This window comes from Lissotriton helveticus, chromosome 1_2, assembly GCF_964261635.1.
Source record: "Lissotriton helveticus chromosome 1_2, aLisHel1.1, whole genome shotgun sequence".
Classification (NCBI taxonomy): Eukaryota; Metazoa; Chordata; class Amphibia; order Caudata; family Salamandridae; genus Lissotriton; species Lissotriton helveticus.
The window spans coordinates 350,566,378-350,591,625 of record NC_136058.1 but is presented as its reverse complement, the minus strand read 5'-3'; the positions used below and the strand labels follow the sequence as shown (position 1 = coordinate 350,591,625).

Genomic DNA, 25,248 nt, shown 5'->3' with positions numbered 1-25,248 from the left:
TATACATCAGAACAATTTCATCATATTTTATCACATTTCAACATCATTTCATTTTATCACATTTCATTACATTATATCACAATAGAATATACCAAGAAACTTAATTTCATTCTGCCCAACCATTGGGTAAAAAACATGTAACATATTATAATCAACTTTCATTGCAGTCAATAAAAGCACAGGGTATAAGCAATACATGATTTTATTTATGTCCCTACTGATTTATGGATAAACCCTTATGGTGAATAATACACATATGTTAACAAAGTTAACCAGAGCGGGTATAGACCTAACTCACACTAAATGACTCATCAATCCATTGAAGAATGATAAGTGAGTACATCCTGGAAAAAATGAAAACCCAAACCCAAAGAGAGAGCAGCAACAACAACCAGATTATATTAAGGGGTCTATATTCACGTACCTCGAAACTTTTAAACCACATCAGCTTTTCATAAATGGTTCCTACGTAAATAAAGCACCTTCTCTCGTCAGATGAGTTAAAAAACCTCACAGACTCGATAATCTATTTAGGAAAACATAAAGATTAAATTATCTGTTTCCTAATCAACTGAGTTAGAGCCACAAAAGTGATCCATGTGAATGATATAACGAATTGGTAACCCACCTTTATAAGTGCTTAAAAGGATATATATAAAAAAGGTAAGGTAAGACAGCCTCAGACGGTACTCTGATCAGCCGCCGATGCACCAACAGGATACGCGGTAAACCTAAAGACAATAAATACCAAACAGCCTTTAAGTATCTTATTCGTCACCCCTCTACTACAAAGAGGCAGTGTTTACTCTTTTACTTACATTTGTTAGTGTTTAAAGCTCTCCAGGGATACACGGTACGAATGAGGAGCTACTAAAACAACAACGTCCTGGATCGGAATGAAGCGCAGGAAAATACTGCCGTACTTTCGTGGTTCCACTATTCAGTACTCTCGGATACCACCCAAATAGCGCCTGAGTAAAAAGAGAATACGTCATGAACCTCCCTAATTCCAGACTACAAAAAAGTCACTATTCTCTATTTTAGTCGTAATCAGCGTATACGCTTACCGGAGTAAATTAAAATGCCGGCGTTCCGTGTGCCAATCACCTTCACCTTCTATGAACCAGCCGAGGTTCTAACCCGCCATTTAAATACTTCTACGAACGCGGGAGTCTGCTGATACACAACAGCTGTGTATACTGCTCAATGGCTCGGACTACCACAGGCACAAACAGCAAAGAAGGACCATCCATTACACAGGACCCTCTTTGTTTACATAGGTCAATAGTCCCATCCAATATGGCTGACATAGTTACATATTGCCAATTCCTTTAAGACAACCGCGTATACACACAATCAGAGTTGTGTCCGCTAACCATTTTCTATTAATGCGGGCAAAACGCTTCTCAGTCTGTACTCAGATGTCGGTTATAATAATAGGTCGCATCCTTACTTGCCGGTAAATATCACGGATGCATTTTAATAACCACTACATCCAAAGTGGGATATCACAGTGGGTCCTAGTGCCCATAGGTCCCAACATAGACTGAATGGTATATGTAAACCTTAATATGTTTCTTCAACACATCCATTAATAATCTGTTGAAAGAAATGAGACGCTGCACATCTTTCACTTTGAGAAAGCACAAGTTTATACATAATAGCTACCAAATAACCCTAATCTAGATTGAAAGTAATCAGTCCGTTTTCAAAATTAGACAGGGGACCTGTATAGTCGATATATAGATGCAATATTACTTCCTAACTGCATTTAAGCTTTCATAAAGAAAGGGGGTACCCTAGTACTATAGAGAGAACCAGTCCTCACTAAAAATCACAGAAAATTTTTTTTTTAAAACAATAATACACCTAAGTGAGAATGAGATCTAGATCATTTAGTACAAGATTCACAGTACGTGGACAAAGCATAAAGGACAGAAGATGCCAACAATACAACTAGACGGCCCCAATGATTCTGTCCCATTCCTCTCTTGAATTCAGACCATTTCTAACGGTAGAATTGAGGATTCTTAGCAGAGGATTTAGTTTTGTTCCGTCCACTAATTTGGATAAATTTCAACTTGAGAAAGATCTTAGCTCCTTTTTTAGGAAAATTAGACGCCGCAGATTTTTTGAGAATAGAGAAAATAGGGACCGGGAAAATATTTCAGGTTTGAAACCGAAATCTACCTTTACACCAACCTTGGGAATGGTGGGCAAAAATGTGGAAGCTTTTGAATTGGCAGTAGAGAGTGGAATCCATAAACTATTGGATACTAAAAAGAAACCTTATAATTTTAATATCAGCAAAGATGAAAGAATAGCTATTAATGACCTGAGCAATGATATCTCGTTAACAATTAAGCCTGCTGACAAAGGCGGTGGTGTGGTTGTCTTTGACACCAAAGATTATGAGGATAAAATGTATGAATTACTCAATGTGGAAGAACATTACAAGCGGGTGAATGCTACCTGCATCGCTAAAATAGCAAAAGAGTGCCTAGATCTTCTCACAGAAGCCAAAGATGCAGGATACATTTGTGACCAAGAATTTAAATTCCTCAATAACTTAGAACCAAGGACTGCTATTTACGGCCTACCTAAGGTGCACACACATAAATTGAATCCACCTATGAGGCCGATTGTCAGCAGCATTGATTCTCTGTTAGAACCAGTTAGTAAATATGTGGATCACTTTCTGAGACCACTAGTGTGCAATCTTAAGTCATATGTAAGAGACTCTGCACATATCATCTCACTAGTTGAAGGACTTCCGTTCTGTGAAGAGACTCAGTGTCTGGTCACTCTAGACATTGAGTCTCTTTACACGAACATTCCACAATCTGCTACAGTGGAAGTTATCGATATGCTCTTGACGAATGTTGACCTAGGTGGTGCCAACAAAGAGTTCATTGTGGATTGTGTAAGACTAATTCTCACGAATAATGTCTTTTTATTTAAGACTGAGTATTTTAAACAGCTTAAAGGGACCAGCATGGGGGCCACTTGTGCCCCCAGTCTGGCCTGTCTCTATGTGGGACATTTTGAGGCCAAACACATATACAATGATATGGCCCCTTTTTTCGAAAATGTAGCGGGCTGGTACCGCTACATTGACGATATCTTTTTTATTTGGGAGGGAACTACTGAGCTCCTGGAGGAATTTCTGAGTTGGATTAACTTGGAAGACCCTAACCTAAGATTTACATCGTCCTTTAGCAATCAAAAAGTGGATTTCTTAGATATCTCGATTGGTAATGCAAATGACGTTTTGGCAGTTGAATTATACACCAAACCGATGGCCAAGAATCCTCTCCTTCAATATTCAAGTTTTCATCCTAGCTCACAGAAGGAGAGTATTCCGTTCAGCCAGTTTCTTCGATTACGTAGAAATTGTACTGATATTAATGATTTCTATAAACACGCTGAAACAGTAAAGAAGAAATTTAAAGATCGTGGATATCCAAGAAAACTTCTATCTCACTCATTGAAAAGGGCCAGATTTTATGACCGGGAAGCATTGATCCATACAACTAAGAGAGATAAGGGTCCTATGAATAAAATTGTATTTGTCAGCACATTTTCTGGTTTCAGTAATCAGATAAAAAATGTTGTCAACAAGAACTGGCACATTTTGAATCACGACAAGGAAGTTTCCCTCGAGAGACCCCTATATGCATTTAAGAAGAACAAGAATTTACGTGATTTACTAGTTCATACCTATAGGGAAAATGTTACTGATTCGCAAAGAACATTGGATAACACTAGAGTTGTCGGGAACTCGAGATGTGGCTCATGTAATATATGCCCCCAATGTGTAGTTGCCTCAGAGTTCACCGCTAATGGAATGACTATAAAATGTAGAACGCATAATAACTGCAGAAGTAAAAACATTATCTATCTTCTCCAGTGTCCTTGTGGACTCTGCTATATTGGAGAGACAGGTAGAGAAGCACGTATTCGCTTCCAAGAACATCGGTCAGCAATAAAAACTGGAAAAATTACAGCTCCCATTGTAACACATTTTTTAGAGAAGAACCATGGAGAGAATGAATTTAGGTGGTTCATCCTGGATAGGGTGAAAATAGGCAAGTGGGGTGGCAACATCACCACCGTGCGTAAACAAAGGGAGCAATGGTATATCTCTTTTTTCAATACCGTTAGAAATGGTCTGAATTCAAGAGAGGAATGGGACAGAATCATTGGGGCCGTCTAGCTGTATTGTTGGCATCTTCTGTCCTTTATGCTTTGTCCACGTACTGTGAATCTTGGACCAAATGATCTAAATCTCATTCTCACTTAGGTGTATTATTGTTTTAAAAAAAATGTTTTCTGTGATTTTTAGTGAGGACTGGTTCTCTCTATAGTACTAGGGTACCCCCTTTCTTTATGAAAGCTTAAATGCAGTTAGGAAGTAATATTGCATCTATATATCGACTATACAGGTCCCCTGTCTAATTTTGAAAACGGACTGATTACTTTCAATCTAGATTAGGGTTATTTGGTAGCTATTATGTATAAACTTGTGCTTTCTCGAAGTGAAAGATGTGCAGCGTCTCATTTCTTTCAACAGATTATTAATGGATATGTTGAAGAAACATATTAAGGTTTACATATACCATTCAGTCTATGTTGGGACCTATGGGCACTAGGACCCACTGTGATATCCCACTTTGGATGTAGTGGTTATTAATATGCATCCGTGATATTTACCGGCAAGTAAGGATGCGACCTATTATTATAACCGACATCTGAGTACAGACTGAGAAGCGTTTTGCCCGCATTAATAGAAAATGGTTAGCGGACACAACTCTGATTGTGTGTATACACAGTTGTCTTAAAGGAATTGGCAATATGTAACTATGTCAGCCATATTGGATGGGACTATTGACCTATGTAAACAAAGAAGGTCCTGTGTAATGGATGGTCCTTCTTTGCTGTTTGTGCCTGTGGTAGTCCGAGCCATTGAGCAGTATACACAGCTGTTGTGTATCAGCAGACTCCCGCGTTCATAGAAGTATTTAAATGGCGGGTTAGAACCTCGGCTGGTTCATAGAAGGTGAAGGTGATTGGCACACGGGACGCCGGCATTTTAATTTACTCCGGTAAGCGTATACGCTGATTACGACTAAAATAGAGAACAGTGACTTTTTTGTAGTCTGGAATTAGGGAGGTTCATGCCGTATTCTCTTTTTACTCAGGTGCTATTTGGGTGGTATCCGAGAGTACTGAATAGTGGAACCACGAAAGTACGGCAGTATTTTCCTGCGCTCCGTTCCGATCCAGGACGTTGTTGTTTTAGTAGCTCCTCATTCGTACCATGTGTCCCTGGAGAGCTTTAAACACTAACAAATGTAAGTAAAAGAGTAAACACTGCCTCTTTGTAGTAGAGGGGTGACGAATAAGATACTTAAAGGCTGTTTGGTATTTATTGTCTTTAGGTTTACCGCGTATCCTGTCGGTGCATCGGCGGTTGATCAGAGTACCGTCTGAGGCTGTCTTACCTTACCTTTTTTATATATATCCTTTTAAGCACTTATAAAGGTGGGTTACCAATTCGTTATATCATTCACATGGATCACTTTTGTGGCTCTAACTCAGTTGATTAGGAAACAGATAATTTAATCTTTATGTTTTCCTAAATAGATTATCGAGTCTGTGAGGTTTTTTAACTCATCTGACGAGAGAAGGTGCTTTATTTACGTAGGAACCATTTATGAAAAGCTGATGTGGTTTAAAAGTTTCGAGGTATGTGAATATAGACCCCTTAATATAATCTGGTTGTTGTTGCTGCGCTCTCTTTGGGTTTGGATTTTAATTTTTTCCAGGATGTACTCACTTATCATTCTTTTTTGTTTTTTTGAAAACTTTTTATTGATTTTATAACACAAACACAAACAACTTGCAGGGAGTGAAGAAAAAGAGACATCAGTATACACAACGTTACAGTACATGGTGTTGGAGCGGGAAGGGCAATCCAATGAGCGTTCGGTCTATCGAGAAAGAGTCTCACAGGGGGGGGGGCAGAAGAAACAAATTGCAACCAGTATACATAGGCTGTGGGGTTTTAGGTTTAAACCTATAATAACTGATAAAACCCCACTGAAAGAAAAATAGCCCTTACCGGTGAAAACATATAAACACTGAAAAAACACCTGGACAACCACAAACTAAATGCCATTCAAAGAAAGGAAAAAGAGAGTGAAAGAGTCATTTTTTTCTTCCTGAAGGGGTCAATACAATGTAACTTTGTTATACAAGTAGCAGTAAGAAAGACTGGCTAACATTATTCTGCTTGAGGTTTGTTCTTTAGGGATGCCACTAAAATATCGTTTGTTCTTCCATTTACTTTTTCAGTTTTGTGGTCTTTGGTCTAAAGATGCAGGGTTTAGTTTCATGTTTTAGGTCTAGTTTAATTATTTTATAAACTATAGAGAATCAGGAAATATCAAGCTCATATTTGATATTTTGGCTGCATTTGGTTTTTTCACCGATAGGTAAAGTGGCTGGTTTCATACAAATCTTTCCTAATATGTGTCATCACATTTACCCAACAAGAATGAATAAAAACCCTAATACATCAGACCATATTTTCTAGTGGTTCAGTATTGATAGTAGGTGAATTGCCAACACCTCAGGCTTTAAACATTCAATGCAAGGTATAGTGACAAGTAGATATATCACCAAGCATCTGAGATAGTGGTGAAAACATGACACAAGACTTTTGGAAAACATGGAACGCAGTGTCACTTGTAATGCTCTGCAAAAAAAGGTTCTTTCCAATTTCAACAAAGATTGGAGTGATATTGTTTGTATTTCCAGTGATCCAGCTACGTATATAAAAAAAATGTTGTGTGATGACCTGTCAAAATTGATACCCAAGCTGAAGTGATTCTCTGTAGTAGATCCTTGTTAGATGGTATGCTGAAAGCATCTTTACAATCTTAAGAGTTAATGAGGGATGCTATTGACTTTTTAGTCCATTCTGGTGCACTGGTTTCTAATGCACAGGAACTAAAACGATAATATTTATTATTTTGTGCTTTATGTGGCATCAAAGAAAGAGTCATACCAACTGTGTCCCTTAGCTGATGGTTCTCAGCCCAATGGGCTAAGGATGCTGAGACGGCCTTTTCACAGAAGTTTACATGGGAAGGAAAGAGTGAGCGCACATGACCCAAAGACTCACTGAAGAAGTATTGTATGGTGTACTACAATAAGATTCATTTGCAAAAATCTATTTGGACCTCATATACACTATAAGTACACTGTCTATATACCATGTTCTTTCGGTGCAGAAAGCAAGCAATAATAAAAGCAAAACGGTCCATAAACACCAGAAAAACACTTTTTCAGTTGTTTTTAGTGGCGCGAAAATGTGTAACCACTGATAACAACTGTTTTTTAAGATTTTGAAAACACTGAAAAAACCCCACCAGAATTTACCAAAAATAGAAACTGAAAACAGGAAAGCCTAAGTATACAATAGTATGTGGAGGAACCCTCGGGTTACGGGGACGTAGGTGCAACATCTGGGTCAGGAAGAGGAGGGGCACATATATCGCCACGGTAAGTGTTCCACTGAGTCCATATCTTCCCCCATTTTCGGGGGGTACCTCGAGAAATATATACAGTTTTTTCTCTGAACATGCACCAGTCCATATTTTGTTTCCATTTCCGAATCCCGGGTGGGCCCTGAGCGCCCCACAGTTGCGCAATGTCTCTTTTGGCAATCATATTGCCCAAGGTCATCCACCGAAGCTGCGACACGGAGTAATCATTCGGTTCCCATACGTTCAGCAGGCATCTCCTAGCTTCAGGCAATCGATTGCACCCCCGTAACCTCACTCATCACCTCGTGCACACGGGTCCAGAATCGCACTATCTCAGGGCACTCCCAGATGATATGTAAAAAGGTGCCCAGGAGACCGCATCCACGCCGACACAAACCATCCACAGAAAAGCCCATGTGTACCAAACGGGGATCAGTGACATACACTCTATGCAGGATTTTAAGTTGCACAAATCTAAGGCGCGCCTGGATGGCCACCTCTTTAGGGGAGGAGATCGCCGCCTGCCAGTCCTCATCGTCCAGCTCCAGCCCATCACCAGTCCAGACCTCTCTAAGGCGAAACAGGAGATCAGACCTGGAGTTGATTAATTTTTTATAAATAAGCGAAATCGAACATGTCCGTCCAGTACCCTGTCCTCAAGCGGGGACGACTCCGGAATCTCCACACCCGAAGGGAAGACCGAGAGCACCGCGTGGCGGACCTGCGCATAGCGAAAAAATTCGCGATCGCTCAAAGCGTACTCGGTTTTCAATTCCTCAAACGTCTTCATTCTCCCCTTAGTCCAAACATCATCAATCCTGCTGATACCAATCACGTCCCACCTATCAAACCCCCGGAACTGCCAAAGTGAGCCAAGTCTATCAGACGCGTACAGGGGGGTGGCACGAGTCAATTTATCAGTCCACCCAAGCGCCATGGAAGCATGTCGCCACACCTGGACGGCCGTCCTAGTGGGGCCCGTCACGTTGCGAGGGGTAAGTTTCGAGTAGAGGGCTCTATTGTAGTCGCCCCCCGGTAACAACCATTTGTCCATCTCGAAGGCCGGATTCGGCAAAGGGCCATACATGCAATGATTTATTGCCCCCAGTTGAGACGCCCAATAATAGCGACGGATATCAGGCAAAGCAATTCCACCGTCGTACCACGGGAGCGACAATTTAGCAATGGCGATCCGGGGCCTACCCCCCCACACCAGTTGTCTCTGTAAACTCTCAACCTCACGGAAGTATGTAGCCGGGACAACGTCAAGTGTGTTTTGCAATGCGTAGAGGAAGCGGGGAAGTGACATCATCTTAAACAATGCCGCTCTACCCAGGGGAGAGAGAGGAAGTTTCCCCCAGGCGACCACATCTGCCCGAAGGCGCTGAAGAGGGGGCAGTAAATTACGGTCAAACCGCAGTGCAGGGCTCAGCGTGATAAAAATGCCTAGGTATTTAAATCCATCTTTCACAATCGCGATAGGACAACCACTTGGCAGAAGGGGGGCGGCACCCGACAGGACGTATACACAGGACTTCGACCAGTTGCTGACAAGACCCGAGTTTTTGCGGAAGGACGTTAAGACATCAAACAGCACAATGAGGGATTTACGGGGTGATGTAAGATAAAGCAGAATATCATCAGGGTAGAGAGATACACGGTCCTCAAACTCCGAATTCCATCTAATGCCCTTCAGGGACGGTTCCCACCTCAACCAGGCCGCCAGCGGTTCCAAGGCTAGAGCAAACAACAAGGGGGACAGGGGACAGCCCTGTCGCGTCCCTCTGCTCAGTGCAAAGGGCGCAGAGACCCGACCATTGACCACCACCTGAGCCATGGGACCGGCGTAAAGCAATTTGACCCACCCAACGAACTCCGAACCGAAACCAAACTTAGCAAGAACCGCCCACAAATACGGCCATTCTATTGTATCAAACGCCATCGTAGCGTCTAGGGACGCCAAGATGGCGGGCTCATGCAGCGTCTCGGCCCGTGCCAGGACGCCATGCAACCTTCGGAGGTTAAGCGCCGTGTTACGATGCGGTATAAAGCCGGATTGATCAGGGTGAACCAGGTCCCCAATAACGGTCGCCAAACGTGTCGCCAGCAGCCTGGCCAAGATTTTAGGTTCCGCATTAATCAACGAAATGGGTCGAAAAGAGGCACAGCGATCCCGAGGTTTATCATCCTTGTGGATGACAACAATAGTGGCCAGTCTCTGGTCTGGCGGGAGAAAACCCACCTCCAAAGACTCAAGAAACATAGAGCGCAGATGAGGAGCTAGCGAATCCGGGCGCAGTTTATATAGCTCAATGGGGAGCCCATTAGGGCCCGAGGCCTTGCCGGATCGGACCGAACGGACAGCAGCGGCAATCTCGTCCACAGTAGGCGGAGCATCCAGAGCATCTCTATCAATGTCAGACAATCGGGGAAGTGCAATATCATGCAATAGCAGGCGGGAGTCCTGCTCCGATCGATCAGACACCTGGGGGTACACCTCGCGGAAATAATCGGCAAAACATGCAACAATATCAACAGGGTCTGTACAACACTCTCCATTCTCCACAACAATCACAGGGATGACACGACTTGCATTCTCCCTCTTATCCAACCAAGCAAGCAGTTTCCCAGCCTTATCACCCACATCATACAGGCGTCCCTGCTGTTCCCTCCCCATTTCCTTAGCAGCTTCAGTGACCAGAGCTCTGTATTCATGTTGTTTTAACTCCAGTAGATGTAACCCCTCAGCGGTAACCCCAGATTCCAAGCACTCCTCCAGGGCCGTGACCTCCCCCTCAAGTCTAACCATCTCAGCACGGTTGGCCAACTTCACGCTACCAATCAATGAGAGGGCCTGGCCACGAATGACCGTCTTGTAAGCTTCCCAAAGTAAACTAGGGGAGGAAACAGAGCCCACATTTTCCTCAAAATAACAATCGTGTGCTTTAACCAGCTCATCCCTGACCCTGGGGTCCTTCAAATACCAGGGGTTGATCGGAGCCACTCGGCCCGCCGAACCCTGCCGTGCATCAACCACCAGCCAAAGCGGAGAATGGTTCGAGATACCCCGTGCCAGGTGTTTAACTTCCCGTATGAGGGATGCATGGGCCGAGGGCAGTAATACGTGGTCTAACCTCGAGAGACTACCATGAGCACCAGAATGATAGGTATATTGCAACTGTCCCGGGTGAAGCAACCGCCAGCAATCAGTGAGCCCCAGCGTCTCCAGGAAGTCACTCAACCAAGTCTGGGCCTTCGGTAGTTCCCTGGGAGGGTGACGATCACGCATCCCCGAGACCACCGCATTAAAGTCGCCCCCAACCAAAAGCAGACCCTCGGGGAGACCCAGGATAAGTCGACTCAGATCAGCAAATGTGGTGGCCTGGAGGCCCGGGGGCACGTACACAGAAATCAGAATAAGAACCTTCCCCTCCGAGCGCCCCACAATGGCGGCGTATCGTCCCTTATCATCCAGTATGACATCATCAATGGCCAAGGGGAGGGAGGTCCGAACCAGAATGCCCGCCCCCCTAGAGCCCGAAGTGAAACCCGAGTGCGCCACAAGGCGATAACCACGCCTATTCAAAGCGTAGCACTTGTTGCCGAGCAAATGAGTCTCCTGCAGTAAGACGACATCTGGAGTCAAACGTTTCAGCAATTGCAATACCACCCTTCTCTTAATCCCATCCCCCAACCCGTTCACGTTCCAACACAATAACCGAAGTCCCCTACCCCCATCCCCGTGTTCAGCCCCTCCCCTGCCCCACACCCAGAGCAACTGCAAAAAACAGGAGTGCGCCCTTCCTTCGCCTTGCAAGTAACAATAAAATTCAAACAAACAACCCAGTTCCCCCAACAATGTCGAAACAACTATACCCCCCACCCCGCACCCCTGCTGAAGACCAAAGAGCCCCATAAACTTGCAGTGTGCCTGTCGCCCAACCACCCAACTAGTCTACGAAAAGAAAACCCAGGAGGAGAAAGGACCTGTTCACCCCCCACCCGCCCCCAAAAAGACTATTACTAGCAAACATTAAGAACACAGCATAGCATAGTTCAAAGCCAACGGGAAGGTTACGGGGTCAAAGTCAACAGCTACTCCTGCTCCGTCGGGCCACCTTCCGCCCGATCCGACTTGCCAGAGTCCTCAAAAGGTTCATGATCCGTAGGCAGCGTGTCAAGCCAGTCACTCACGACCCCAGGATGGTCGAAGAAAAAAGTACGATCCCTATGTACCACCCGCAAACGGGCCGGAAAGAGCATGGCATACTTCATAGACCTTTCCCGGAGTCTCTTCTTGACCCCTTGAAACCCCAGCCTCTGTTTCTGGACCTGTTGTGTAAAGTCCGGATAGAAGCTGACAGTAGAGTTCTCAAAGGCAATGGGACCAGACTGCCGCGAAGCCTGCAGGATAGCGTCTCTGTCCCGGAAATGAAAGATCCTCGCAATGATGGGTCGAGGGTTAGCACCCGATTTAGGTGTGCCGCCGGGGATCCTATGTGCACGCTCGACAGCGAAAAACTTGCTGAGACCCTTGGGCGCCAAGTGATTCAGCACCAGGTCTTCCACCAATAGGTCCGTCGAGGCAGCAGTCGATGATTCCGGGACCCCAATCAGGCGGATGTTATTGCGCCTGGCACGGCTTTCATAGTCCTCTAGGCGCCCAGAGTAATAATCATTGGCTTTCCTCAGATTCCCGACTTCAGCCTGTAAGTCAGAGACGTCGGTGACCAGGCTAGAGGTCTTAAGATCCAGAGATTTGACCTTTTCGTTTGTCTTCGCCAAGTCCGCCCTGATCAGATTGACATCAATCGCCACCGTATCCAGTTTGAGAGTCAAGGCCTCATATTGTTGCCCCAATGAGGCCTTCATACCAGTGATGGCGCCCATGAGATCTCGCAGCGAGGGCTCGTCCTCAATCGATGAGTCCTCCGGCATTGTCGTCGAGGGTTTAGCTGCTGCTCCCGGCGATCCCTTAGCTAGAGTGTACCGGTCCATAATGTTCGTTTGCAGAGCACTCCCTCGAACGCCCGGTTTAGGCCCGCGCTTCCCACCCTCAGGCTTGGTGGCCATCTTGGATCCTGGACCCGTACGGGTCGCCTGTTGACGGGTAAAAATGGTGACTGCGGTGGCAAATGTAGGACCAAAAGGGCGAAGGTGGTGCCAGTCTCAGATCTGGAAGCCGCTACAGATCGGCAGTAGGAGCGGAGAGACCAAGGGTGTAGGAGCAGCTGGCCGTCCACGGAGCCGACAAAGTCAGGTTGAGCTCCGGACAGGAATCGAAACCGAAAGCGGTCGCCAGCCCACGCAAGTCTGGCAGTCCGTTGTTGTTCACTTACTTGACGGCAAGCGAGACAAGATAGCGCGGGGCGTCACCATGGAGCAGGCCAGAAAACTGCGACAGTCTGTAGCTCTGGACCCCGAAGTCCAAAAAAGTTCGCTGAAACAAATAAATGAGCAGTAGAACTGTGCCAATAAACACCCGTCGTCCGAACCAGGATAAAGTACAGGATAGTCGATGGAGGTGGCGAGGATCCGGGAGCCCTGTGCTCACGCGACCATCTTGGGTGCGCGCGAAGCTCCTCCCCCCACTTATCATTCTTCAATGGATTGATGAGTCATTTAGTGTGAGTTAGGTCTATACCCGCTCTGGTTAACTTTGTTAACATATGTGTATTATTCACCATAAGGGTTTATCCATAAATCAGTAGGGACATAAATAAAATCATGTATTGCTTATACCCTGTGCTTTTATTGACTGCAATGAAAGTTGATTATAATATGTTACAGGTTTTTTACCCAATGGTTGGGCAGAATGAAATTAAGTTTCTCGGTATATTCTATTGTGATATATTGTAATGAAATGTGATGAAATGTGATAAAATGAAATGATGTTGAAATGTGATAAAATATGATTAAATTGTTCTGATGTATAGTTCTATGTGTTTTGTTAAAAATGTTTTATGTTTATTGAATACTGTCTTCGTAAGCTTGAGGTAATATAACGAGATCATTGTGAGATTTGTTGTGCAATATAATTTTTTTATTGGAATTGATAGTGCTATAATTTTTAAGGAAAATGTGCTACCAACTAACAATGCATTCTTAAAGTTAATTTTTCTCGTTTTAGAACTTTGTGGGTAAGAAACTATGTATAAACCGGATGAAGGTGGTCTGACCATATGATCCACCGATATGATAAAAGGAGGGTTGTGTACTGTAGTGTTTAGAAAATAATGTTGACGTTTTCGCTGAATTTAATTTTCCTTCTAAACCTCCTTTTTTACAAATAGGAATTTAATGTTTCCTTTCTTTTTAATGCTCTTCCCCGTTGTTTTAATTAGTGTTGAATTATTGTATTTTAACATTGCACTGTATAGTAAATTGTCCAAGATTTTTCATCATTTTGCTTGTGTTTTGCCTCATGAGTACAGTATTGTTTTATTTGTCTTTATATTTACTGTTTGTTGAACGTTGTGTCATTACAAAAAGGTGTCCCAAAGGGATTTCTGCTTGACCTAATAGTCGACCTGGTACCCCGTCCCTTTGGCTGTGGGGTCCCTCTCTCTTTTATTAGAGTTAAAGTTGATGCAGTCTTTGATGGACAGCATTTAAAGATTCATCATTCTTGCTGTGATGTGATATATATTGAATCCCGAGATGAGATGGGCGGTGGCACATTGAATGCAATGCCATTGAGCGAATACAGAGTGATGGAAGCTGGTGAGTAGGACATTGCCACCACCCAGGTGAGAGAGGATCAGGGCTTGTGCATTGCTTCGTACTCAGTTAGAGCTGTGACTGAGTTATTTAATGTCTCTAAGGAAATGAAGAATTTATCCAACCAACAACTGTTCCCTGTAAGGTGATCTTACATTGCTGCACACAGAGGAAACAAATTAGAGGGATCATTGGTTGTTGCACCCACAGGTGAAGTCTGGTTCCTGGGGCACATAGCCTTGGCTGCAGTGCACAGAGACCTTACACTGCCGCACACAGAGGAAAGAAATTAGCGGGAACATTGATCAAGACCTACTCCAACAGAAGCCCCAAACATTGTCAAGGGAAAGTTCTGTTGGCAATTCTCAGCTCAACTGGGAAGTTGAAAAAAATCCTGTCTGGAGCTTGCTGTGTCCCTGTAGCTAGAATATGAGGTCTGCCTATTGACCTTTAGAGTAAACTTCTTTGTTGTGGTTACAAGGAGGAGAGAAGGTCCAGTTCTTCAGGACTCTTCTCAGGTCTCACATAGCAGATTCACTCCTCTTCTGATTATCCACAGGTCCAGTAATGTTCTGAGGCGGTAATGTGGATGCCATATTTATGCTTGAGACCAGCCTGTGGGTGGGGGCAGACTCCTGGCCCCTTCCTAACCAATAGAGTAATAGCGCCCAGTGTTAACCCTACCAATATTGCCGAATTTTCTGTATGCCCTACTGCAAACAATCACACATTGCACCTCACTACCTAAAACCAACCTAGCAGAATCTTTCTTCCCTTGTGCAGAGCTTGTGTGACCACCTCAAACATGTGGCCAGGGAAAGAAGCAACCCTTCCTAAACCAGTGTGTGGACAGCTCCTCTCCCACTGGCATTGTTATTTGCCTTACTGGAGGAACAAAGGAAGGGCCTGCCCAGGTGTCAGCTAACAATTTCCCTTAGCAGGGTAGACCTCTTCAGTGCTAATCAAGGTTGCTAGATGACAGTTGGAACTCATCTAAATCTGGACCTCTAGAGACTTTATGTATGGAAAATGTTACTTTACAAAGTAACTTTTCCCCAATAGTTAAAAGATATAAATAAATTCAATTTTACTATTCCCTTGGTATTTCAATAAGCATTAAAAAGAGCCTACCAATGATATTTCTAGCTATTTCTTAACCAACATTAGCAATATTAAGTATAATAATGTAACTCAGTGTTTTCCAATAGAATACAGTCAGCCTTGCTACAGTGAAAATAGTTTTTGGTCCGTTTATACTGGCAGGACATGTTTAACATTAAACAATTACCCATCCTACGTTTAAATAGTAGGCACTCTGCCTTATGGGTGATAAGGCTGTATTTAGGGGTGACTTCTAAATATGTAAAGGGTAGGTTTTGACATATGTAAAGGAGTTATTTTGAAGAGTTGAATTTTCAGTTCAAACTGCTAGAGCCTGGATACAAACAATAGGCCTACAGTCATGTTTGCATTGCCACTTTAGTAAGAGGCAAAATGGGTGCTGAGTCCACTTTTGGGTTACAGGCCTTGGATACATATAATTGGGACATATAGGTAAGTTACATATAATAGGGACATATAGGTAATTTACATATGACAATTGGGGATATGCCAGTTACATCATGTGGAAGGGGGAGCGCAACTTTACTGCAGGTCAGCAGGGGTGAAGTGCACAGACTTCTACTGCCAGAAACACATATTTTCTACACAGGTACTTAAATGAAGGCTAATAATTGCTCTAAGTAGTGTGGAAGGAATCTCACAATGTGTCAATTTTCTATACAGTTTACCATAATCAATGCAGTTTTTTTCATCAACAAATGCAGTGTATAACAGGTTGTTCAATCTTACAATCATATGTATACCCCTAATTGGAAATTCCTGAAGCAGTTTGAGTCATATTCTGGAAAACAATTGTGAATTTTATAAATCTGCATGCATGTCAGGGCAGAGAGCACATGGCTGCAGGTTTTTTTCTTCATAAGTTTCTCCATATTCACTCCGAATCTTAGTCTTAAGTAAATGCCAATGTGAGTTTGTCTTCCTGACCTGACATTCTTTCCATTAACCACAAACAGAAGAGTCTTGAGGTGCTTATGATTGTGTGGGTGGTGCTTGCTCTGTACCTAGTGGTCATGGCTTGTACTGGGGCAATGATAGTATTGAAAGCAATTTCAATGTTTGATGTTCATTCTGAGTGACCTATATCATACTAATTCAGTCTCCTCTTTTGTTCTTCATTTGCTAGAAACTTCAGGGATTGTCTTCACAATGGTAGATCTCAGGGTGCTTCCAAAGGTGTCCCTTGTAGATGAACCTGTCAGAATTTTCGTCTCTGGTCTGGAGCCCAATCAGCTGATAACTCTCAGGGCTTCACTGGTGGACGACAAGGGATTCCTGTACAGCTCAAGCGCGTTCTACCGAGGGGATGCTGCTGGAGGGGTGGACCTGGAGAAGGCAGCAGCAAGTGGAGGGGATTACCGAGGTGTGCTTCCCATGGGCCTCTTCTGGGCCTTGAGCTCCGAGAAGCCTTTCCATCGGCTCATCAAGCGAGATGTGATTGGAAGCCCCTACCGTATCACCGTGGAAGTTTTTGATTCAGTTCAGCTTAAAGTATCTCCTTCTATCATGCCTTTGGCCAGCCAGATGATTGAGCGGTGGTACGTGGCACCTGGAGTGCAACGAATACCGATCCGGGAAGGCAGAGTGCGGGGAACCCTTTTCCTACCTCCAGGTCAGTGTGTTCTTCCGCCACAGTTTTCATTCTTTTAGTAGGTGCTGTTCTGTAGCCCTCTGAATCATCTGCCATCTGTGACACTTCAGATAACTGCTCTAAACAGTTGGATCCTTCTTCTAGTTTCTGTCATTATTTCAGCAGGGTTAACATTTGTTATATGTTTTTTGTATATTGCAGGGTTCATGTTTTCAATTATATCCCAGTGCTGCTGGGTGTTTGAGATGCAGAATGTTGTCTGCTGTTTGTGGTTTAAACCAACGGAAGGAGCTCGGTAGTTGTAGAATTAGTCCTGAAACTGTCCATAAAACCTCAGCAAGTCTGATCTGAGGGTCTTAAATTCATGTGTGAGGGGGAAAGATTCGACATGTTTGGAGACCACTATGATTAGCCGAGGATCGACTGTGAACTGTTGACAGACTAACACTGTGGAATCCCTTCAAAGAAAGACTGCTGCTAACAGACGGTTGGTATGCCCTGTTGGCCAATGCATGAAATCATGTTTTCAGTATGTTGCCTATCGTTTCAAAGACAGCTGATAGAGGGAGTGGTGTCAGCATGGAATTAGGAAGTTGTGTTTTGGTGGCATGTGCAGTTATGATGGTGATGGCAGTTATGATTTCCTGGACATTATTACCTATGAAGAATGTGGACAGATCATCCCACATCTGAGAGCTCGCAGGTGTGACAGAGCACTGTTTTGTGCTAGACTAACGGCTTCATTACAAGTGCCTCAGTCTGGGGAATGTCAATTCTGCTGTTTTCTTAACCCTAGGAATCTCATGAGAAAGGAGAAGTTACCAGGGAAATTGGTATTTCTAGGTTTAATTCCTTTGGTAGTTCCTCATTCACTCTGTGATTTCTTCCAGAGATATCAACTACCATTGTCAGTTGAAAAAGCTGTGGTGAACATCACAGATTTTGGGTCTTTCTGTGGACCTAGTGAATATTTCCTGTACTCTTACCTGCCTCATCATGAATTCTGGGACACTAATAAAGATAAGATTTATGTTGTCTGAACAGCTAACAATAGGGAAAAAGTAGCCGTTTTCTTGTTTCATGAGGAGGTTGGCAATCTGTGCCACATAGATATATGCGTAACCACAGAAGCCCAGAACTTATCTGGGATGAGGGAACTAGAGGCACGGGGTACCAGGAGTCAGCAGCCTCCAACAATAATTTTTAAACACCACAGAGCTGCTCCCAGGCGAAGGATCTAAGTGCAACTGTTTCTCAATTCGTGAGTACAGGCATCTCACAAAAAGTGAAGGACAGGTCTCACACACCACCAGGTCTTATGCTCCATCAGCGGGCAGTCCTTGCTCTCTAAAAACTTGGTTTGATAGAGAGCCGGCATACACCTGATCACAGGGATGCACTCCTAAACTAAGTGGGGGCCCTTATAGAAAAAAGTGAGTTAAAAATCCATTGCGGATGTCACATTAAATTTAATATTGCTGGCATCTCTATGGTGTTCTAAAAACGTGGTCGGTGTGTTGGGGATGTAATTGTCCCGCCACCGATATCAAATGGTCACCATGTTTCTGCCAGGTGGCCCAGTAGGGTCCGCAGCATTCATCAGGAACTAGGTGAAAAAGATGGCGGGCTCCACTCTGACCAAACTGTGGTAAGAGGGTATCCACTGTGTGGGGTCAGCAGGATCACACTCCACTCTGAGATGGCCTTGGTATCTAAAGCCTGGAAATAGACACATTGATATATGCCACCAACATGTTATTTTTAACTGGATGAGTAGCGCACTGTACCAGTTGTACCTTTGGGGTATACATTTATTTAGCTAAAACAGGGCATTTTTTACCTGCTTATGAATGGTTTCTGTGAAAAGGGGTGGGTGTTTTGGAGAACCCCTTCAGAATTGAGGGGCGGATTCACAGAACTAATCTGAGACGAAATCCTAAACTTACTACTTTTGGTATTGACAGAAGGCATTTAGTGGTAGTAGTAAAGTTAGTACTTTGTCTAAAGTTAGTATTTTGTCTTAAGTTAAGATTTTGTCTTAATTTAGGATTTTGTCTTGGGTTAAATTTAAGTTAAACTTAAGTTAAACTTAAGTTTGTCTTAAGTTTTGGTCTTAAGACAAAATCCTAACTTAAGACAAAATACTAATTTAAGACTAAATACTAACTTAAGACAAAATACTAACTGAAGACAAAATCCTAATTTAAGACAAAATACTAATTTAAGACAAAACACCAACTTAAGACAAAATACTAACTTAAGACAAATACTAACTTTACTACAACTAAATGCCTTCTGTAAATACCAAAAGTAGTAAGTTTAGGATTTTGTCTCAGATTAGTTCTGTGAATCAGCGCCTGAGTTCTTGATGGTGGCAGAGAGGTGTTTTTCTTGTTGGAGAAGAGGAGGGAAGTACAACTGTGTATTTGTACTGTTTAGAGGTGGGTGATTTGAGAAAAGAGTCATGTTCTGGTCTGGCCAGGTGGCTGGAAGCGCTGATGTATGAAATGCATTGTGGATGATGATACTGGTAGAGACACCTTTGTTTTGGTGAGCTTCAAGCTTATATTTTAGTTTTACACTTTCACAAATTTCATGCATGATTTTACTAGCCTGTCATCAATACTTTCTTTATTCAAAACATTTATAATATAGATCACTAACGTACAAAACTACACATAAAAGCAGATATAATAAATAAGTAAACATAATAATGGAGAATTAATTACTGTTAGATTTGGGGGTCTCTAGTTGGCACAGGTAGGTTCTCGTTACAAATAGGGATCCTCTCCTCTAGTCAGGATAAGGGGATTACACTCCTAAAATAACCCTTGCTCACCCTCTAGGTTGCGTGGCGCGAGCAGTCAAGGCTTATTTCAGAGGTGTTGTAAGTTAAGCAGTTGTGACCATATACACTAACCCAGTGACAATACTACAAATGGACACCACACAGGTTGTATGTCAAAAATAAGTAGACTTTATATAGAGTTACCACAAGACCATAAACAACAAAAATACACACTATGATTACTTTAAGATGATAGATTTAAGCTTAGTTCAGTTCAGTTCTTAGATGCGACACTCTGCATCAATGTACCTTAAGTTGTGTTGCGCTTCCATGACAAGCAATGTCGCAGCGATGGGAAATGCGGCAAAGTTCAGATACAAAGAAATAAAGACGTGAAGATCTTCCAGATGCGGCACGCTTCTCGGGGATGCGAGAAGTTCTCGTTACGATGCGTGAACTGCAGCGGCGACACCCTTACGATGCGATGACAACAGCTCCAGCGGCAAAGCTCTTCTCCCACGATGCGTGAAGCTTCCGCTCAATGCGACAACTACATCGGCGACATCCAAGATGCGACGGCAGCAACTCCGACGGTGGCACTCTTCTCGGGGATGCGAGGTGCTCTTGGTCGATGTGGTGCAATGCGACAGTTCCAGCGGCGACACCCTCCTTCGGAGTTGCCACGGCAGGCACAGCGACGGCGACACGCTCTGACCTCGTTGCGAGATTCTTCTCCTGAGGCGGTGCAGTGCGACAACTAGAGCGGCGACACCCTCCTTCGGAGTTGCGACGGCAGCAGCAGCGACGGCGGCACGCTTCCTCTTCATTGCAGCACGCTTCTCTCTGATGCTGTGCAGTACAACAGTTCCAGCGGCGACACCCTCCTTCGGAGTTGCAACGGCAGGCCAAGCGACGGCGATACGCAGTTTCTCAGAAGGCCCAAAACAGCAGCAGGCACTTCCACAAAAACTCTGGGGAGCTGGGGGTGAAGTCTGTTGTCCCTGAGACTTCATCAGGAGGCAAACTCTTTTCTAAGCCCTTGGAGATCCTTCACAAGTTGAAAGCAAAGTACATAAAATTCCGTTCTCCTTCCTTTGGCAGTAAAGCAACCACTGCAGGCCAATCCCCCAAGCAACACTTCAGTATGGAAATATTCTCTCCTCAGTTTCTTCAGGTTCCTCTTCTCCTCAGTAAAGGTTTCTTCTTGTAGTCCAAACGTGATCTAATTTCATGGGATCAGGGTCCCAATATGTATACCCCAAAAGCCTTTGTTCTCTGAGGGGAGAGGGGCCTTTGCCCATTCCAAACCAATTCTGAAGAACTCTGTTTACCAGACTTCTCCTTTCCTTTCACTGTGCAGGGCATGCACATCAGACGCCCCACAGGAGGTGGAGCCAGCATTGTGGAAGGCAAGTACAGTCCTGGAGCACTTTGTTTACAGGACTCCTTTTCTTCTTTCAGTGTGCAGGGCAGAGACATCAGCCACTCCCCAGGGGGTGGAACCAGCATTGTGGAAGGCAGGCACAGCCCTATTCAAGGTTCAGGTGCAACTCCTCCCTCCCATCTTGATGCAGATCTCTCTATCACCACTGGGTGATTCAGCCTGTATCCTATAATTCCCCAGCCCTGTCACTCACAAAACCAGACATAGGGATACACAACCTAGCAGAGGCAGGTTTGAAAGGTTAGGCAAGCAAATACCTACTTTCTAAAAGTGGTATTTGCAAACACAGAATATTAAAATAAACTTTACTAAAAGATTAATTTTATTATTCTGAGTTCAGGCATACTTAACTCGAATTTCTACCATGTTCTCAGAGACAGTTATGATTATAAAATGTAATAACTCTAACAGCCCATTCTAGCCTATGGCGAACCGGTAGCCTTGCAATAGTGAAAAACGAAAATGGCTGTAATTCACTATTAGGACAAGCTACAGACATCAGGGCCTGTTCTCCCTTATACTTACAATGCACCCTGCCCTTGGGGTGACTGATATGAAGAAAAGGGAAGATTTAGGGACTGGCAAGTGGGTGCACTTGCCCAATCAGTATGACAGTACCAGACTGCACGCAGGCTCTGCAATGGCAGACCTTAGACACATTGTACAAGGCTGCTTCTGTGGGGTGGCACAACCAGTGCTGCAGGCCCACCAGCAGCATTTGGATTTACACGCCCTGGGCACACTCAGTGCACTAGACTAAGGTCTGACAGGTAAACCAAATAGCCAAACATGGAACCACTGATTAGTACATCAATTTACAATAGTGAGCACTTCCACTGTGGCACTGGATATCAGTGGCACAGAGCCCAAAGCATCTAACACCAGCAAAAATACATGAGACAACAGCAAAAATGGAAGGGAGACCCACGCCAATGGTGCCTGGTCTAACAATTACTAAGTACCAAGTCCATTTCAGAATGAAGAAAACCTGCAAAGAAAAATTTGGCCGAAGTCGGACTAAGTTCATAACTCAGACCAGTACAAAAAGCAAGCAAAAGCAGATCAGAATACAGATTATACAGTACTGTGGTGCAAGGTTTTTCTTTTTCTAGAGCAAGCCCATAAAAACGATGCGCATACAAATGGGTCAGACAGTTTGTTATGCTACGTGACATTGTTCAAAATTGAAACGTCTTAAAAACTAGAGAATAAATCTTGCATGTTCTTCGTTATAAAAACCATAGAATAAGACTATGTGGAGGTCAGACACCCTATCACAGGAGCAGGGTGAAAGTTGAGAGTGGCTAAATTTCCCTGTCGGAAAGCCTAACAGCAAGCTGATTAGATTCAAACAAAACCTCAGTAATATGCATCTAAGCTGGGGTATGCTGACAACTTCTAAATAGGAGAACTCCCCTGCTGGAAATACAGGTATATGCTCGTAAGCTAAAACTGATTTCTTTAGATGGGGAGCTTCCTGTCGGTCAAAAGCAGCCTTGTATGATAAATGGTCTTTAGTTCAAGCTTTGTAATGAACTAGGGTCCTCAAATAATTCACTTAGCCCTATTGAGGTCAAAGTTCATTTCACATACTGTAGCTAGGTAATTTTTTGGGAGTTGTTTAATTTCAGGCAGTTATTTATCATTGTCTGTGTTAATTTAATCGTGTCCCTACTCCATATTGAGTGCCATAACATAATCAGAGCTAGCTTAATACGATCCATCACGTATGGCATTCCCAAAAGTAGATGTGATTTGAGAACGACCTAGGAAGCAAGAATATGCCCTTAAGGAATTTGTCTTCAAGTTCTTTGATTTGATCAACAGCAGCCATGCCTCACACGCCTGCCCATAGGTGACAACAGATACAGTTTTTGCTTGGTAAATCTTTTTAATTGGGGCTAGCGGTTTTGAGCCCAACTTCCTAACAAAACCTGTGATTATCTCCAGACAATGATATATAAGAACAAAAAGTCAGCACAAAATAAACTCTTAGGGCCCGATTCACAGAACTAACTTAAGACAAAATCCTAAACTTACTACCATTTTGGTATTCACAGAAGGCACTTACTCATTTTGCTATTCACAGAAGGCACTTACTCATTTTGGTATTCACAGAAGGCACTTACTCATTTCGTTATTCACAGAGGATAGGAGTCCTAACTTTAGGACTTCTAAATGCCTTCTGTGAATACCGAAAGTCTTAAAATTAGGATTTTTCTCAATTTAGTAGTAGTAAACTTAGGACTCCTAACTTTCAGACACCTAAATGCCTTCTGTGAATACCGAAAGTCTTAAAATTAGGATTTTTCTCAACTTTACTACTACTAAACTGAGAAAAATCCTAATTTTAAGACTTTCGGTATTCACAGAAGGCATTTAGGAGTCCTAAAGTTAGGAGTCCTAAGTTTACTACTACTAAATTGAGAAAAATCCTAATTTTAAGACTTTCGGTATTCACAGAAGTCATTTAGGAGTCCTAAAGTTAGGAGTCCTAACTTCTGTGAACACCGAAATGAGTAAGTGCCTTCTGTGAATACCAAAATGAGTAAGTGCCTTCTGTTTAGGATTTTGTCTTAAGTTAGTTCTGTGAATCGGGCCCTGAATAAATATTACTATAAGAAAAGACAGGTACAATGTACAGCCGACTGATTAGGACAACTGTGGAGCATACATTAACGTGCATGCTAATTACATTTACTGCTATATTCAATGTTTCAAGTTTGAAGGTGATTTTACTATTGTTTTTTACTGGGAATAATGAAAGTGGAACTGAATGGTGGCTGATATTGGGCTGGGGCCCAAGGTCAGCTGTGAGATAAGGTGTAATGGAGAGGGATGGTAGAAAAGTGGATAATCAAGGCTGTAAGAGTCTGGGGTCAGATAGAGGTAGTAAAGAAGAGGGTTTCTCCCAGAGGGAGCCCGAGCAGTGTCACTTGCTTGATACTCCCACCTTACAAACCTCCTCTTCCCATCAAAGGGACATTACATGGAAGAAAAGCACTTTTTGAGAGTGATAACATTTAGAAAGAGACTTTAAAAAGAGTGCCTTTTACTGTGCCTTGTAAGACTAAGGAGAGAAAAGAGGGCCCAGAAGCAGGCCTGGCTAGATATATAAGTGATAAATCGGGCCAGCAGTGGCCCACCCAAATGTACCTTTGGCCCACCCAAATAAATATTCCTGGAGCCGGGCCTGATGTACACTAAGACTACTGATCTCAATCCAGATCCATATGAACAGTCTGTGGACTTGTCTTCCTGTGTAAAAGGCCAAGTTTAAACATTTGATGGTGTGGCCCACGGATTTTAGTGAAGTGCCCTATATATGAAATAAAAGCACCTCAGAAATTGTTGTAATGCCTTCTCATCACCTGTTTTACACATACTGCACTGATTTTAATGTTGTCTTTTGATGACGTCCCCTGAACGTCATGATTACGTCTATGAAGCCTGGGAGGTGTGTTGGTGATGGGCCTCGGGGTTGTGTGAAATTGGTTGATCCCACGCCACGTGGGACTATGATACTAAAGGCTTTGGCTGCCGGGCGTGGCCTCGGAGAGGGACCCCGTGCAGAGGCGAGCAAGTTCTTCATGCCTGTGTCTCCGACATTTCCTTTCGCATAGGCCCCGTGATCCCCGTGCCTGCCCGGCCTCCCTACTGTAATCGCAATCCAATTAAGCGGTTACCTTAAACACCTCAACATAACATTGGCGACGAGCGGGTGCTCTCTGCTACCCAGGTGGCGCGTGGCAGCTGCTTACCCAATGTAGAGGCGCGCGGTACTCGCGCTGTGTGTTTGACCCAGCCCTGTCGGCCCTGCATCTGTGCTCTGCTGCAGCTGGCACCTCCTCCAAGTCACGCAAGCTGATGTTGGCAGAAGCAGTAAAGAGTTACGATGATGATGTTCACGTAGCGAGGAGCCACTCCCAGTGGCTGCTCCACTCGTGCACAAGGAAGTGCTGTCCTCAGGCCTGAAGAGGTGTGACAGAACAATCCTGAAACCACACAGGTGGGACAAATAGACCTGTAG

General features: G+C 43.7%; 2 protein-coding genes across 3 annotated transcripts in view; both read left to right on the top strand.

Moving 5' to 3' along the window:
- LOC144804257 (acyl-coenzyme A amino acid N-acyltransferase 1-like) overlaps positions 1 to 25,248 on the top strand; it is a 798,906-nt gene that overhangs the window by 359,752 nt on the left and 413,906 nt on the right. The window lies entirely within an intron of this gene.
- The window catches only part of LOC144804230 (acyl-coenzyme A amino acid N-acyltransferase 1-like), a 184,687-nt gene that overhangs the window by 135,352 nt on the left and 24,087 nt on the right, over positions 1 to 25,248 (top strand). The window contains exon 2 of one of the 2 annotated variants that reach the window (XM_078671903.1): positions 16,522 to 17,007. In XM_078671903.1, coding sequence (XP_078528029.1) covers positions 16,545 to 17,007 — 463 coding nt within the window. In that variant the 5' untranslated portion in view covers positions 16,522 to 16,544. Of the gene's footprint in view, positions 1 to 16,377; positions 17,008 to 25,248 lie in introns of those variants that run through there. The other variant, XM_078671902.1, reaches the window with a different exon arrangement.